Source organism: Acanthaster planci, linkage group LG01, assembly GCF_054643075.1.
Source record: "Acanthaster planci isolate LZ-2023a linkage group LG01, COTS_SCS, whole genome shotgun sequence".
NCBI lineage: Eukaryota > Metazoa > Echinodermata > Asteroidea > Valvatida > Acanthasteridae > Acanthaster > Acanthaster planci.
Window position 1 is genome coordinate 11960784 of NC_141777.1, and position 17937 is coordinate 11978720.

The 17937-nt window shown below is 41.6% G+C and overlaps 1 protein-coding gene across 6 annotated transcripts; it reads left to right on the forward strand.

Moving 5' to 3' along the window:
• The first annotated feature begins 420 nt into the window (after positions 1–420).
• Positions 421–17325, forward strand: LOC147800372 (uncharacterized). 6 transcript variants are annotated; one of them, XM_087144353.1, is made up of 3 exons: positions 444–556; positions 6444–6586; positions 13881–17325. In XM_087144353.1, exons 2-3 carry the CDS (start codon positions 6529–6531, stop codon positions 14594–14596), a joined length of 774 nt encoding a protein of 257 aa, XP_087000479.1. In that variant the 5' UTR covers positions 444–556; positions 6444–6528; the 3' UTR covers positions 14597–17325. The 6 variants fall into 6 exon arrangements, with proteins under 6 accessions (XP_087000509.1, XP_087000479.1, XP_087000496.1 ...); XM_087144370.1 differs by lacking the exon at positions 444–556 and adding an exon at positions 573–828; XM_087144378.1 differs by lacking the exon at positions 444–556 and adding an exon at positions 4487–4876.
• The last annotated feature ends 612 nt before the right edge of the window (positions 17326–17937 follow it).

Sequence of the window (17937 nt, forward strand, 5' to 3'; positions counted from 1 at the left end):
GGCCATCTTGAAATTACAACATTGTTTTCAAACCACTGAGGGCTCCTTGGGTAACATCAATATGCCCAGAGGAATCTGATCATATGCCACATACGCACGGTGCTTCTATCTGCCGTGTAACCGTAAATTTAAGACAAAGCCACCTATTACAAAGCCACCCGACAAATACTTTTCAGCAATAGCCACGTGCTCAATTACATATTAGCAAAATTAAATCACAAATGTGTCAGTCTTGCACTCGAGCTTCGATGAGACCACTCCGGCGATAAATGGCCCCGAGCATTTACACGTTCCACCCGTAACCCCTGAGTTCAAGTTGCCAAGGCGACGATGTCGACAGTAGAGGTGACAGCTCGGGTATACGGGCTAAGACAAAACAGTCCGAATACCGCCACACTAGCATGACTACTAGGAACTAGACTCACCGTGACTCCGCAGTGAGTTAAGCATGTGGCCAAAAAGTCCTTGACTGATCCCAGGTCACGGAACTTGCCTCCCACGGTGAAGAAAAACGTTCGACTTCAGAAACAATCATTGCAGCAAGTCCGGAGCTACGGTGAGTCTTGTGTGATTTGTGTTTTATGGAAAGACCTATTTAGATCTGTTTAATTTCTGTCGACTCACAAATCTAATGTATAAAATCCTTGCCAACAAGACAGGGAGACTAACTTACGCATCGTAAGTCCCAAAAGGTAGACACTTCTTCAAGCGAATATGCCTGTCAAATATTACACGGCGAATACGAGTGTGAACAAGTACGACAGCGAAGAAGGCCTACACATAATGCATTAGACCATGATCAGACCATACAGCAAGGAACAGATACAGGTATGATCAACACCATATCGGACAAAGAACCCACTTATTATGAATTAGCAGCCGGACTCTTTTTAATTAAACATATTTCCCTTGATGCCTTCCACCAACCCTTACTCCATGTGAAATGTACACACTCAGTGTAAAACTAGTTTGTTGGATTTGGAGGTGTGTGTGCCTGCGTTTATTCATGGGGCACCTCCCTCACCTGGATACGCGCCCCTTGTCCCCTCTGAAATTTCACTTCGACTGCGCTTTAAGTACAAACACACTGATATGGCCATGGTCATTTCCCAATGGCATCAAATATAATAAATATGATTTCTTCATAGAATTCACTTTAGATGAACAGTATATGCAGTATAAAGGTGTGCATAGCCTATGGAGTGCTTGGTGTGAAGACTGTGATGAAAGGAACACGAGGGTCCGTGTAGTGTGATGAATTCATTATTATTGATAGTCTTTGTCAGAACGATCATGCCTTCGGCATCGCGGCTGTTTCTGACAAACAGGCAGATTTGACACGAAACTGTTTTGAAAACGCGAACCGTACGTTTGGGGAATGGGAGATGGCGTGTATTTACATTGTGTATAACAAGATGATCCTACGATGGAATCTGACCGAGCTCTTGGTCTGGATTTAACATTGGACCCTACTAGGCTGTTAACTACAATAGCCAAGTGGTTTAAATTTCTGTCAGGAGCTAGGGTGTCGACTGAGAAAGGGAGGTGCTGATATCATATATATGACGATGTTCATAATGTGGTACAAATCTGCAATAGAGCCTGAAAGTTGACCCCTGATGGCGCACTTCCGAAACCCTTGGATAGGAAAAATAACGTGCACAGATTTTAGAATTTGTAATATTTTTGTTCAGTTATTTCTTTAAAAATCCAACTCGGAAAGGGGAATTTGGAAGATATTTGCTAGTATATCAATTTATATAGAAACTGAAAAATCACTTGACCTGAAAGAGAAATATCCTGCCAAAAAATAACCCATCACTTCCGAAAATCTAAAATACATGAAGAACAGTGCAATGCGGCAGTCTCGTACTCAGATGAATATTTACGGTTTGAAATTTTATGCTAGTCCGTTGGTAAAAACCGAAATAAAAACAGATCAAAATATTTCACATTGTAGTAAACTTAAAACAAAGTTCTACTTCAATTACGAAAGATTCAAATCTGTTATTTAACCTTTGTTGACAACAACTGCGTGATGTCAACTAAACGGAATATGGAACCCATCGACTGCAAGTAGGCAAATCTTTGCAAAGTTGTACAATCTCGTTTTCACGTAAGCACGGGCAGTGACAACAAACGTGCGTGAACATGCATGGAGACCTAGGTACGATATCGCCGGAAGTGAAAGGTCGTTAAGAAAATTTTTTTACATATATCAATGTAACTTTTCCTAAATATTACTTGAGGAAGACAAAGGTAAAATTCCAAGTTGAGTGTTTCATGGGGTGGTTTCCGTTAGGAAATATTCTTCCAAATATTATCGAACAGGATATGACGGCTCAACGTAAAATCCCCATAGCAGGACGGCACAAGGGTTCCGAAAGCTCGCTGCGTGACCTTTTACTTTCAAGCTCTAAACAGGACCTTATTTCGCATGGAGATATTAATGATTTTTAACTTCTTTCCGTCATGAAGTGTGGAGGGGTGTATACTGGTACTCCATCCCTGGGATTTATTCAATCATACCAATAGCCCTGTCCTAGAAACGTCATTACCGTGCTGGAAGTTCACTCGCGTAAACTAATGTTATGAAATTTAAGACGGGAATTTATAACAGCAAATTCCTAAACTACTTAAATTTACATAGCCAGCCATTCCTTTTTGTTGACTGAAAAACTGCATTAGGTCATGGTGAAAAAAATTATCTTGTTTTCAATCTAACTCGTATGTACGCGACTTGAAGTCATACAAGTTGTGTCTCGTACCTACGACGTAAATATGACTTATATCTCGAACGTACGATTTACAATACGACTGTTTCATCATGTTTGCTTCACCACAATATACCACATCACTATACTATAGTGGAGAGACCGTTACGTGGCCGGTCTCAAACGAGTGTTAAAGCAGCGGCTAGCTTTTCCGAACCCTGTTCCGCCGAAAATCATGCCCATTGTCACGACGGCCTCCACACGGAGGCTTTACTGCACTCCAAGAGTACTTGGATTTGCGACCCATCAGGAGTCATTAACTTTACTGAATGCGTGTGTGGGGGGTTACTCGGCGTGTCCCCATGGTCGCTATGAAATTTCCTGAATTTCCGTTGGCACATACGACAATACCCAAACATTAACCAGGCAGGCTACGGGCACCTGCTGGGACTGACTGACCAACTCACTGAGGTGTACTCCTCTACATGTATTTCCATATCATACACGCTTGCCCTATTTGTAAACCAAAATGCAAACTAGAAAATCACACAAGCATCCACTGATGCTGGCTGGCAATGAATGGTAAAAACATATCGAGCAAAGATGGACCAAACGCCAAGCTTTAATTTCCGGGGGGGAGGCAAAAATGGAAGATTTATGGAATTTGTGTGGCCTCTCCGAGGTGTGAGTCAAAAATTGGGGACTTTTATACGCTTTCGAAAAGATATGAAAATGGTCCCCCGAGTTGACTTCCATTTAAAACATTAATATTTGGGGAGTCGTAATGCCTATCCAACTCCCCCCCCCCCGGGCCGAGTCTATCAGTACAAGAGGGCAACTACCTGTATTTAATAGACTTATAATCTGTGACTCTGCGTCCGTATTCACAGCAAAGACGGGAAGATGAAGAAAAATATCATTTAAAGGGTGGCTACAATGAATCAATTTGTCGAATACAAACCTTTGCGTCTCACTTAATCTGATTTTCACGGGATATTTTACGGCCGTCTTGGTGTTTATGCTGATGAGATTTCCTTATTCATGAACAAAACTGTGACGTCATATTAGGAAGAAGCCTCAATGTTGCATTGGTTTGTAAAGAGGGTGTCCTGCATTCTTATAGATTTTCCTGGACCCAGTTTTCTCTCTCAGTGCTGTTTATGTGCTTAGCGATAAGAAAGCACCAGTCCCTCTCTCAGAAATATGGTAATTCTGGGATCACAATTTGAATAAAAACACCGTGCTCTGAACTATGTCTTTCCCACATGACTAAAACGCCCTTAGCTGTCGGAAAAAATATGGATAATTTTGGTTATTTAAAAACATGCAATTTCAAAGCAGTTAACCACGTTGGAAAGTAAAACAAACCGTTTTCATACAATGAAGAAAAATATAAAGTTGAAGAATAAGTGTGTCTTGAAAAATTCATTGCAGCGACATTGATGGTTTTGGCTTCAGGGCATGTCAAGTTTTGCGAGTATCTTCGTCGTCTGTTACAAAGCCACTGGTCGTTCTTTTCTCCGCCGTTGCTGTTGAAAATATAAATTCGACGAAACTGGCCATGACAAATTGCATTATCAGGCAACCGTTTCATGGAATATGAGCGACAGGCTGTTCACTTGCCCACGCGCTTCGAAGCCAACGACCCATTACTTATTTTTTAAAAAGAGCCCCTTTTTGTTTAAAAAATGGTTACTGACACTCCATTGCCGAGGAGCAGGTTAAGTGCATGGCCAACCTTTGGAGTTTGGAAGCTATACTCTCTGTGCATTGTCTGTTATTAAGGACGAGGGATAGTTCAATATCTCTTGACCCTTTGTCAAACAGTCAAACCGTATCGAATGCCTATTTCAACCTACGTGTATATATTCATGTGGATATGTAACTGTTCAGTCTTTGCACTTGAAATGTAGCTCAGAGATAAAGCGGGTTCGTTGTTGTTTCCTAGCAAATACGATGCAAGGATGAAATCAGATACTGAATGGCTGTAGAACTTAATTCTGGAAGTATATCCGAACACACAGTTTTAAGCTGAATGGCCGAACATTCATATTTATCCGTGGATGGTTTTAGAAGTTGAGACCTGTATACTGTGAATTTCTGCACTGTGAGGTGAGCGAGGTCAAGATTGCAATCTGACATTTATAGGTATCGAAGTGTTTGTAAGTATAAAGCGGTCTGTTATTTCCAAATAGTTAATTTTTTTCTTCTTCACAACGTTGCGGTTGAATCTAGGGATAAGACTGTCTAGAGTGAATTTCATGGATGGGAATGCTATTCCACTCCAGTTGTTTCTTTTGGATACTCGTTCAATTCATTCGATCTTAATGTACCACCTAAGTGAAGTCAAATTGCATTCGTGGGAAATACGCCTGTAGCATTTGTAATCAAAATAATGGAAATTCCTGTTTATTTACAGCACGGTGACATCTTTGCTTTGAAGTTCAAGTACTTGTTCCTCCGTTAGGCAAAGGAGTTTTCGTGTCATTTCCTGTAGTCCTGTTTATGCGTATCAAAACCTCCACTCAAACCTGCTCCATTGGTACATGCCTGACCGAGTTCAGGTGCACTTGTGGTTACGTCCTGAGAATGCATGCTTCGGGTTTCCTCAGACTCGCTGTTTTGATCAAAACCAAACTGCACGGGGCGGGCTTCATAAAATGTTGAAAATGCGTAAGTTAGACAACTGTATTAGAGATCTATCCGGTTAATCCAAGTAAGCGAACCAACACACCGAGTACAGAATTGCGCCTTGATTGGTTTTCTGTGTAATATAAATCTATATTATTTTTATTATTAAAATACTTGGGCTAGGACGGCGAAATGTCTCCAACGTGCTGCTTCCAAAAAGGACTAAATAAGAGACTCAGGCTGAGGGAGTGCCGTTGAAAGCCAACACATTTAAAGATGTGAAAATGGGGCTCTTCACATTTTAAAAAGTTTTCCAGTACAGATAAAAAAGAAGCAAAACAAAAATTGAAAATAAGGCTAACTGAAACACTGAAGTGTAGTTTCAAGGATTTTAGTAATCCATTTATATTACATGTATTCCTTTAACAGATACCGCTTGGTTCTGTTTACCTGCATAATTCACAGTTAAGGCGCGCTCTGAACATGGAAACAGGTCAACGCGCGTGTGTTTTTGTCAGTCCTTGCAATGGCCTGTCCAGTATTGCACCGTGTACAATACATCTGTAGGTTTGCATATAAATAAATAACCCAGTCAATCAACTAAGTGATTCAGTCGTCAAGTACAAGCGCCTGACATATAACCCGACAGCGTTGATAAAAATGATCTGGGTGCATCATTTCCTCTCCAAACATGCCAAACGTCACCACGGGTTACCGTCTAAATACCCCCCCCCCCTTTTTATTCATTGCTGGGGTTTATTGAGGGAGCAGGCCATCAAAATGAAAATGATTGGGAGTATTGTGCCCTGTTTTGTTCAGCATTCTATCAGACACGTCAAGCGTGTAAGCTACGTTGGGTATCGCGAATAGTACCCGGTATGCATATCAACGTATACGTACTGTACCCATGACGGTGCTGATTGGATCATGGAGGAAGGAACATCTGTATCAACTCTGCAGTGGACAGATGCACGCAGACATGACAGGCCTAGTATGACAGACTGCACTTTTTACCTTGGTTTGCGGCTGATATGCTAGTGCAGGAAGGGTGTGCGTTCAACAGTTTCACGATCCAAAATCTCCATATTTACCGAACAGAACACACCGGGGCCTCTGAGGACGAAGTGTGCGGGACGGTTTCTAAACCTCGCGGGTGATGGGGATCTAACAGACACGCATCGCCATGGAAACATCGTCGGACGGACGCACAAATGCCATAAATGCAACTTCGAAACCTAGAGGTGAGCACTTTGTAATTGTTCAACACCGAATTGAGAGGTTGACGTGGACCGTTTTGAATTTTTTTACCGGACACGGTTGAAAACTGGAATCTCCGGCATGTGTCATCTCACGTTCGTTTGAACAGGACAAGGCTGAAAGGTTCTTGTTCTGATTGAAGAAACTGGGGGAGAGGTGAGGTTTCGATTTAAGGAGCCGAGATTAGTATTTTTCGAGGGAAGAGTAATTAATCTGAACTTAATGTCCAGTCATGCGTAAGGCTTGGTCTGGCGCACGTCATCTTCCTTAGATATGAATCTGGGACGTTCGTCCCAAATCTGGGTGAAAGAGGTAGAAGTCGTTTTGAAAAGCCGATTTCCGGAAAACTAATCTTTGAAACAAATACGAAAAAGTAAATTTGCTGGTGTTTACGAAGTAATCGATTTACATTTCTGTAATGTTTTAGTTTATATTGATTGAATGCAGAAGTGCTTGCTGTTGCCGCCCACCGCGCACACACCCACACACACACCCACCCACACCCTACATTATGTGGACTTCTTTTGTGCAGAGGTCCACACTATGTATGCCACGCCTTCACATCTTTGTATACATTCTGTTGTGGACATTCCGTGTTTTCGTCTAATGTATAGTGAAGAAACTATGGTGAACGAACTCGTTTTGACTTTTGAACACTACAGTTGAAATGGATTTTTATTGAGTTTACCCTTACACTGGAGTATATTCATAAACACTGCACGGTGTATATTCAGTGCTTATCTGAGCGCTTGTGTAAAAGAAGTCACAATTTCCTTCTTACTGGTACGGATGTCTTCACCACTTGATCACTGACCTTTTTTGTTGGATTTTGTTGACGGTTTCCTTGAATGTTCCTTCCCGTACCCAGTAATGCTCTAAACCTCTTCAGAGAGGGTGGAACTTCGTGTGAAAGTGGCGAAGTCCACTCATCTTCACTTCCTGCGTTTTGTCTCCCACATGCACATTAATTAAGTGGTACACATGTTACGGCCGATAATGTAACAATCAGCCAATAATGTAATACTGACCCATAATGTAATAACAATCGACCAATAATGTAATAACCCAAACGACCCATAATGTAATAACAATAGACCAATAATGTAATTACCCAACACCGGCCGATAATGTAATAACATGGAGGGTGATAATGTAATAACATGGAGGGTGATAATGTAATAACATGGAGGGGGATAATGTGATAACATGGAGGGTGCTAATGTGATAACATGGAGGGTGATAATGTGATAACATGGAGGGTGATAATGTAATAACATGGAGGGTGATAATGTAATAACATGGAGGGTGATAATGTAATAACATGGAGGGTGATAATGTGATAACATGGAGGGTGCTAATGTAATAACATGGAGGGTGATAATGTAATAACATGGAGGGTGATAATGTAATAACATGGAGGGTGATAATGTAATAACATGGAGGGTGATAATGTGATAACATGGAGGGTGATAATGTGATAACATGGAGGGTGATAATGTAATAGCATGGAGGGTGATAATGTAATAACATGGAGGGTGATAATGTAATAACATGGAGGGTGCTAATGTAATAACATGGAGGGTGATAATGTAATAACATGGAGGGTGATAATGTGATAACATGAAGGGTGATAATGTAATAGCATGGAGGGTGATAACGTAATAACCGTAAATTTGCTTGTTTCTTAGAAGCCTTTGGGGTACTTAGGTTTGCTTCGAATTTTCCCTGCATATCCTTCTTATTTTACCTTATTGCTTTTGAAGTGACAATTTTTCAAAATTTTTGTCATCAAATTATAACTGAATGGTTATCATCTTTTCCCAAGGTATATGTAACACTCAGATGAATTATGGTGACCCCATGGCATAAATCTTGTTCTTTTATTTAGTGTTTAGGTGATTTCAATTAACAGCACAGTCACCCATTGGGCTTGATTAGCATTAAATGTGCAAACTTCAAAGCTCTATGCATCTATCCCCTTAAGTACATGTTCCACTGGGTTGAAATTTTGCAAATACATGTAGCTAGAAAGAGAAGTGTTGAGGAAGAAAACTGACGTCATGTCATGATGACGTCATCAGTTGACAAATCGCGTGACATGAAAGGTGTAACCTTTAATTAAAGCCCCATATGTTTTCTAAAAACGTGTCAAGTTGGGTAAAGACTTTGAAGACATCGCAAAAGGGATATGCTATAGACGAAAACTGACCTCATGTCACGATGACGTTATCAGTTAACATATCGGGTGACATTAGAGATGTATCTTTTAAAGCCCTGCATCTTCTGAAGTACATGTCCGACTGGCTTGAATCTTTGCGTGTAGTGCGAAACTCTTGTGTTATATACGAACATTAGCTCAATTTAATGAGGAGCTTATCACGTCAAAATGAATACAATACTCCCTAAGAAGCAAGCCAGGGTGTCCCCTAGCAGGTCAGCATCCGAACTCTCAGTTCAACAGTATATACTATGATTCCTACCCTCTAACCTCGAAAAACACATGAAAGTGAAAAATATCCTTGTACAAACCTGTCAAAATCTCATCCTGGCTCAAGCTACTCCTTTTCCACCTTATTATGTTCTTCATTGTTCTCATGTACACATAGCTTGTTTTTGAGCTTTCTATAGTTTCTTTAGTATAGGGCCTAAGAGGGATCTGCAGTGTAAACTCGAAGAAAACCAAAGTCCCCCAAAGCTTTCTAAGAAATAAGCAAATCTACAGTAATTACATTATCGGCCTCCGTGTTATCACATTATCGGCTGGTATTACATCATTGACCGATTGTAACATTATTGGCCGTAACAACATATGCACATTACATTTCTCCACACAGCTCCTTTGGAATAAAAGGGGGGAAGTGCCGACTGGAGCGTTTTGCCGTCAAAACTCCGTATAGTTTTTTATGCTAACTCAGGCTGCGCAGTCACAAATCGATTCTGCTTCCCGGCGGGTTGTTGGGACGATGTCAGTTGCAAATGACGCATTTATCAAAACGTGAAAGGAATCTCTCCGTGACCCCTAATTGCTTCGTACATCCTTACAATAGCGCTTCGTTAAACGAGATGTTTTGATAGTGTTGTTATAAAACGCACAACGTATCCCGCAGCGCTTCTGTGATGTATGCTTCATGTCGCAAGCCTAGTTTTGTCCTGCCTCTACCAACAGCATGTAAACATGTGTTTCAAGACCACTCTGTAAGCTGCAGTAGAAGACAGTGACAAGTGCCTCAAACACTCTGGAAAAATACAAAGAAGTTTCGCTAGTTTTGAAAGCACACATCAAACTAGAAGAGCTAATTTCTTCATCTTTCTTTTTCTTTTGAATTTTAGAGCAGGCTTGGCTGACGACTAATAAAGATATTTCTAGCCCCCCCCCCTGCAAACTGGATGATCTTTCTAGAAAAAAAGGTGTGAAGCCATCACCATTTCGAAAATCAATGCCTTCTCTCCAGTGCATTTATTTATTTCGGAAATACAAACTGGCAATCCATTTGGTGGCGTCTTTTTAACAAACCACGCAGTTCAAATGCCACAAAATGTTCTAATATGCAAATCATGACTTCGCTAGCGCATGCAGTTTTCGGTCTGTTTTAAGGCCTGCATGATAATGTATTCTCATTGTTCTGTTCACACGCGGCACATATCCCATTCATTCCCCGCAGGAAGTTGCCAGTTAACATGCAGGTAAACCCATGCTTGAAATCTTTGCCTGGCAAATGAATGCCTTCACCAATACGGAAGTTGGGTTTGAAATCAGTGAACTATCTCCAACACTGAATAGCAGTTCTTGTTCAAGAAACGCAGACGTTGACATCTCAAAAATGGAAGACAAAGATTGAGAGAACAATTTTGATCTGCACTGGCTGTCTGAAAGGGTTGAACCTCGGATCTCTGGCGCAGTTTTGAAGTTACTTTTTAAAGCTTCACAAATTACAATAGTGATTCGTTTTTAAACTTTAAACCAGTTTATTGATTTATTTTTTGAAAATGCAACACAATGGGGAAAAAAATATTACATCATCAGTGACTGTGACTGCTTCTAGTGACATGAGTCAGGTCAAGCGTTATACTGGCGGCTTTGCAACAGCACGTCAGGGAGAATATAGCCTTGGTCAAGGCGTTTGTCAGTCGTCGCAGCGCAGCGCGCATTAGCTGCTCGCTGACCTAGTACGTACCGCGTACGTACATGTACATGGGTGAGGCTACAAGCCAGGCACTCCGTGCATGACGTCACTACGCAAAACATCACTGCATAAAAACCCATTTACTTAACACAGATATGGTGGACCGACTACGGACTACACTGTAAACATGGAGGAAGGAACAACACGCTCACGACTAGGTCACGCGTGCACGATGAATTACAATTAGGTATTCTTACATGGGCAGTTGACCGGAGCCACACGAGTAGTGCACCGAGTGCCTGCCTTTTAGCCTCACCCTTGATTTGGCAATGTCTGCAGGTGTGTACATGTACATGTGGTTGAGGCTAAAAGCCAGGCACTCCGTGCATGACGTCAAGGCAAAGAGCGACCTCACGCGGCCTAAGAAACTTTCTATCTTTTAAAGTTTCTCTATTTTCTCTTATTATATTACACTGTGTTTATGGTTCATATTTATTTTACGTGTATTCTTTGATTCGTATGTTAATGAAAGTATGGAAACAAATGTTGTTTTGGAATTAAATTGAATTGAACTGCGTACTACCACGACGGAGTTGTCGGATTTATTTAGAGTCTGTATCCTCCACAAGGGGACAGTGTTCGTTTGCAAGATTTTCAGCATCTGCCCATGGAGAAGAAAATTGTTCCTTCCTCGATGACCTGCGTTGTCAGGTAGCTGTTAGCATCCATATCAATTTGTGTGTGTGGGGGGAGGGGGGAGTCCCATTCCTCCGGGATGTCATCATCCATCAGGTTGCGCTCCGGCAAGTGAAGGACATAAACCCTGTCCACGGACACAAGATGCCACATCGAAGCACTCTGCTACCGAATTTGGAAACAGAACTCCCAAGTCTGTCAAATTACGAGATGTGAATACAAGGTTGTGGATTTGAAAAGACAGAAAAGAGTGATCTGGAAATGTGACATCCAATTTAGGGTTAAGCCCCGTATCCTCCATGTGCAATCATGGATGCATGCATCGTTGCTGGCCCCTGATGCTTTGCATGCATGGGGGCGATGATGTATGAGGGTATAAGCTCATGGTGAATAGGATTTACCTGTAAAGAATCCTTTAATAATAGGCTGGATGGAGATTCGCGTCTCAAGGATGCTCCTGGGGGAGATTAGCCGCGCTGAGTGGAAATAACTACAGCATATAGTGATGAGGGAAAGCAGTAGCAAAGAGATTCATTTGAACTGAGAGCGTATAAGTACGTGCGTGCACTTGTCGTCCTGTGCTCTCCGCAGAAGATGGACGAGTGAATCATCATCATAATGTGCGGCATTTCCTCTCGTCTGCTTAAGAGGATCCTGTTGAGAGTACGTGTAGATGTAACGACCGGCGAGAAAATGACTGTCCATCTAACCGCACGGATCATACCGTCTGTTTTCATTGCACAGAACTACGTGTAAATTGGAGTGTGGTTTGGTTTACATCAGTCCCAATGTAATGACGGTTAGCCTAACGCCATTGTTCTGGTCGAATGGAAGTCCGGAAGAACCGAAGAAAGACTTTGGACCTTGAAATGCGAGGGAATATAGGTAATGACTCGTAATACATTTTGAAAAAAAGCATATGCATTGTGGAAGTGTGTTATCCAAGGTAAACAGTATGCCATTTGCAAGGCATACTATCACATCATCAATAGTTCATTTTGGGAACGTGAACTGAATTCTTATTAAACGTTGGCAGTAAATACGTGTACTTCATTTCCGTCATTAATTTGTAGGGGTGCGAGATACAGAGTGGGTCAAGTTCACTTGTTTTTACTAAAAGCATGTGCTTAGTTACATCCTTTTCTGTGTCTTTGGTCACTTTGGTCAAGCCAACTTTTAAAAAAACTCAAAATCGGTGTGGGTGACAGAGATTTTCTGAATTATTGCATGTATAAAATGAAATTCAAAAAATTATTCTTTAAACTTCGACCTTTGGATTGTATGTTGTTTCAGGTGAATAGAATGCATATCAAGTACAAGTCAATTGCATTTCAGATGCCATCTGCTAAACCGATAGAGTGAAAAGCCTCTTTAGTCACAACAAATGTACAGCCTTGATTGTACGAAGCATAAATAAATCAAATGGTGTAACAGGAGCGTTGTAATGAGATATGCTGAGATAGGTCGTGAATTAATCATAAATCATTTCTCGCGAATGAAGAGGCAAATCCTCCATCGCATGTGGTGACCAAACTATTCCAGCTAAACGATTAATATTTTGAGAACAGCGATACAAGAGAACAGAGCCCGGCTCATTGCAGGAGTCGCCTCTTGCGTTTTACAAATCGTCATCCACCCCTCTGCTTTCTGTCGTGTGTGCTGTCGTCTCTGTGAGTTTTATTGTAATAATCTTAAAGTGTGTTTGATGAATGGCGTATTTCACGAGGAGATTGGGGATTATCTCTATGCCATTTTGACAGGGTGTACCAAAGGGTCATTCTCTAGATTTGTAGAGTGAAAATTTTAGAAACGAAGAATGAAAGAGGAAGCTAGGAATTAATACGAAAATGCCAACGTCATGGAAAATTACAGGTAGAGCATAATTGACAAAACGGCGCAGGCAACTACTGCATGCGTGCATGCATACACCGACATGCACACAGACAACAGCGCCCCCAGCGTTAGAGCTCCCCCATTACATACACATACACATTTCGGGGGAAATTTCCACGGTTGGCAAGTTTTAGGATTATTGCCACCACCTCCCAAACTCAGATTTATGCCCCTGCTTGTGTTGTAAGGGCTAGGAGAAATCTGTCACTGGATGGTAAAGTTGAAATTGAGACTGAAAGTTAAAAAAGGTGAAAACCACATATGTGATTTCCAAAGCCATTATTTCTTTATACCTGTAACTCTTTTTTCATGTGGAGCTCGAGTATAGATCTTGCGGTATATCCGACCCATATCCTGCAGGCTTCCCAAATACACACATGTACATATATACGGTACTTCAGCATCTGTCGCTATTATTCGGTTTATACTCATCATTACGTGTTTTTCAAGAGATTGTGCAGGGCAAAAGAGGATCCAATTTGTTGAAGGTTGGCATCACATGACCGAAACATTCAATTTTGTGAGCACCGATATGAATCAAGATTGTTCTCTTTTCACATTACAGGAACTTATCTGGATCCTCTAAAGGCCTGCGCGCTTAGTGGTGAAAGCGGCGTGAACATCGGCAAATCAGAGTCGGCCACGTACAGCAAGTACATGAACATTGTGCGTCAGACCAGACGCACTGCGTCACGTGTCTCCGTGCTGAACGACGTGGAGCGTAGCCGGCTGAGCAACGTCATGCGGCGCATCGACGGGGAGCGGGCCTACAGCACCGCCGTCATGGACCGCCAGAAGAGACAGTTCAAGAAGTCACTGGAGAGCTTGGACCGGCACCGAAGTGGTTTGCTGCGCCACATCGATGAGGTCGTCACTACGCCTGCACATCTGCGGGCCAAGCAGAGCTTGCTTCTTACTCGCCGACAGCAGCAACTCCATTCGGTCAGAGGTGGAAGAGACGAGGTCACAAAGCCGACTGACGATCCATCAGCCGCCAATTCAGCACCCGATAGCTTGCCAAAAAACGAAGGAATGGACCAGGCGGGGTGCAGCAGGTCCGCCACGGAACTCCCCGCTGTCAAATCGCTCTCAAGGACCCCTTATGCACTGCAAATTCGCGGTGAGGGGACCGGGGCAGAACCCAGCGAAGAGACGGGGGAAGCCAAAGGGGAGAATGTGCCCATATTTTACACAGGACTCGGTCCAGAGAAACTGCAACAAGAAGTCCGCATGGTTCATACAAAGGAAGATGCGAAAAAGGCCAAGATACTTACTGACTAATTGAGGGCCAGCTCCAGTTTTTCCTTTTAGTTATATTTGAAAGTGTGAATAAATATAAACTTCAAATTTCTAGCATTAACTTTCCTAGTAAAATAACAGTCTGGCATTGATTGGCAATACCGCTTTTTATTCTGGCATTGTCTGCTCGCTGTGGATCCATTCTATCTTTTTATGCAGCAATATGTACGCTTACTCGATTAGCTTACACGTGTAAGTCAAACTTACACGAGAGCGTTCGTTTAGCCATCACGTGATCCTCGTGCCTGCCCTGGTGTCAGCCACTACTACCCCGGCTGGCGAGCGGGTCTCTGGAGGTTGCCGGAGTGTAATGACGTCACGGATGGACTGTTCGTGCATGGACGTACATGATAGAACGTGGTGGGGACTTGACCTTTTCCCAGAATGCTTTGGCGAGTACACTGTAGCGTTCGATAACCCTCATTTCGAGGCTTCCCTTGCGTTTAACACTGGTGTATTCAGGGAAGCTAATCGAACGCACCAAATGTTTCCATTTGTCTGCGTTGCGGTTTGCGTCTTGATTGCGTTGCTCTCTGCGTTTCTTACATCGATGCGGAAACCATTCTCTAGTCCATGGGAGTAAAATTGGGATTCTTTTTCTTGAATGATTGTTCTTTTTTAACTAAATGATCAAATACATCCTCAACAAAAGGGCCATTACCATACTTCTAAAGTGCTGGAGTTTTCAGTTTTCACAAAACGGTTTGCCCCCTTCCCGCTGGACATCTCCGTCATCGCATTTCAGACTTCTAGTGGGTTTGATAATTGAGTTACACTGTCGCATATCAAGTCGCTGAGCCATAATCCTTCCTGATACTAAGACCATTAAAATCCATTTCGGGCGATTTTAAGGATACATTAAAGGACAGACCATTAAGGAAAGTTTTGAAAGCTTTTCAAATTTCTATTCGCACACCTTTCCCCTGAAGCTGTTCTGCAGAAAGTATTTATATCCATTTAACCCTTTAGTTCCTATTTTCCACTATATTCTCTAATGAGCAGATATCAATATTGTGTATATGTACAGGTGCTAATGGGTTAATTTGGTGCATACCATATAAAATGCCATGCAATTTTGTTTTGTTTTTTGTACTCGAAAGTCCCCTCTGAAAAGAACTTATAAAGAATGTTATGGCTGCCACAAATCGGTTTTCCCATTTCTGCTGCCGGTGGTTCCGTTTGATCTTCCCGCAAGGGAAAATCCCCAACCCCTGGTTATCCACTTTCAACACTGCGCCATCTTCAAGTATTCACAAAAACTTACAGTGGTCTCGAGCGCGTTCCTTTTTCTTTTTTTATTTCTAATTATTTAGATCAAACTCCATTTCAGGTTTTAACCAGGTTTGGCAGTAATTCATGCTCGCTGACAACATCAAAACTTCGTGTAATGTCGTTACTGTACAGGTTCAAATTTGCAGGTTGAGGCTCGTGAAAAACACAGACAAGACGCATCGAGTTTCGAATGTCACTGTAACTATACTTTGATACAACAAAGGTATGCCTTATTATTTTCTCGATCTAAATGTACTTTATAGAGCGTGTGTGACCGAAAAAGCATGGAGTATCGCCATAATTACGAGTCTGCCATGTTGCCATCAAACTTTCAGGGCAAGTTGGGAACCTACAAATATCCGTTAGAGGACGTGACAATAAGGTTAACACATTATACACTTTATGAGGCCTATGCATTAAATACAAAGATACCCACTTTCAAAAAACGGCACCAAACCTGTCAACCACACTTTACCTCTGCTTCTTTACTTTATGAAATTACACACTCTCGCCCGTTAAAAAAGAGTTGATGATGAGCTTTCACCAGGAACGTTATGTTCTGTGCAACTTGTCACAACTCTTAGACGTATAAGAAAGCTATGTGCCATCATTTAGGTTGCCCTATAAATTAAAAGTGCACTTCAACAAATTTGAAATTGCCCACGTCTTCCCTGCCCAATGAGAATACTGCAGCTGTGATGTCATTTTCTAATTCGTGCATCCAAAAAGGTGCACAATGGAAAAGATTTACTTCAGCGCCAACAATTTACCAAAGTAAACAAAATTTGCGAAAGGTAAAAATATCCATTTGTAGGAACAGCATCCAACTTGGCATTGCATGACTCTTTAAAAAGGTTGTGCTTACATGTTCTTATATTAATAACATATTATATGGTATAATAATGCATGCAGTAACGTGCGATAAACTGCCAGACGTAGCTGAAATTGTCTACACAATATAAACATTGGCTGAAAATATCAACCTCGTTCCTTGTCATTAAACTTACTTTATAAACGAATTTCCATGTTTCGTTTTCAGTCAGGCAGTGTAAGCCTGTGTACAGCCTTTTTACGAAGTTGTTTACAAAATGATGTAAATAAATTGTTTACAGTCTCAATACAGCTTGAGTGTATAATAGTGTGGTATCTATTTCAAGTATCAAGTTAACTTTTGAAAAACATGTATACATGTAATAGTTCAGATGAGACGGACAGGACCCCGTAACAACAGCCGTTGTGCATGAAACGTTTGCCAAAGCGTTTGTCTTTTATTACTTAGCATTAAAACTTCAATCACCAATCATCAAAACTGGAAAATAAGATAAATTTTTTGCATCCTTCCGTTTTACAAGTGACTGTAGAGGACTCATGCTACAAACGCATACATTAAAATCGGAGACTTTTAAAAGTTCCATTAACGACCACTATCTTGTAATTTACACATGTATTACCGTAGTTGTTTTAATTGTCGGTCATGTCGAAAGCCACGCCCACCCATTTGCTTTCACCGTTTTTATGTTGTTTTCAAAATGCTTTTTAAATGCATGCGTACACAAAATTTGAAAATATAAAGGTGCACCCTCAAGCTCGTCCATAACATTTTTACCACATACCGTGGTCGCTTCTGATTTTTTAATTCCTTGCTTCCAAACGCAATTGAGGATTCGATGATGACGGCCACCTGAGGTCTGCTTGTCGTTGATTTTATCAGTCGTCATAGGAACGAGCAATTTGGCCCGTTTTGATACCCAGAATCGGACATTTGGAACCAGCAATACCATTCGGTCCTACCCACCCCGACATAACCACTGAATTTCGGATATACTGTATACGAAAATGATTGATTCAAAAACCGTTGCCGGGTGTGGAGGTTTTGGCTAGATACTTGGGTCTATTTTAACCTATCCTAAAGTGCTGCCTTATTTCTAATATTGCTCAATACACATGTATGCTTATATACTTGAGATGGGCGATACATCCCGACTCCCTTCACTTTCTGACCGTTTTTGAGCCACAAGTTTACACCCCCTCCCCCGAAAAAACAAATACAC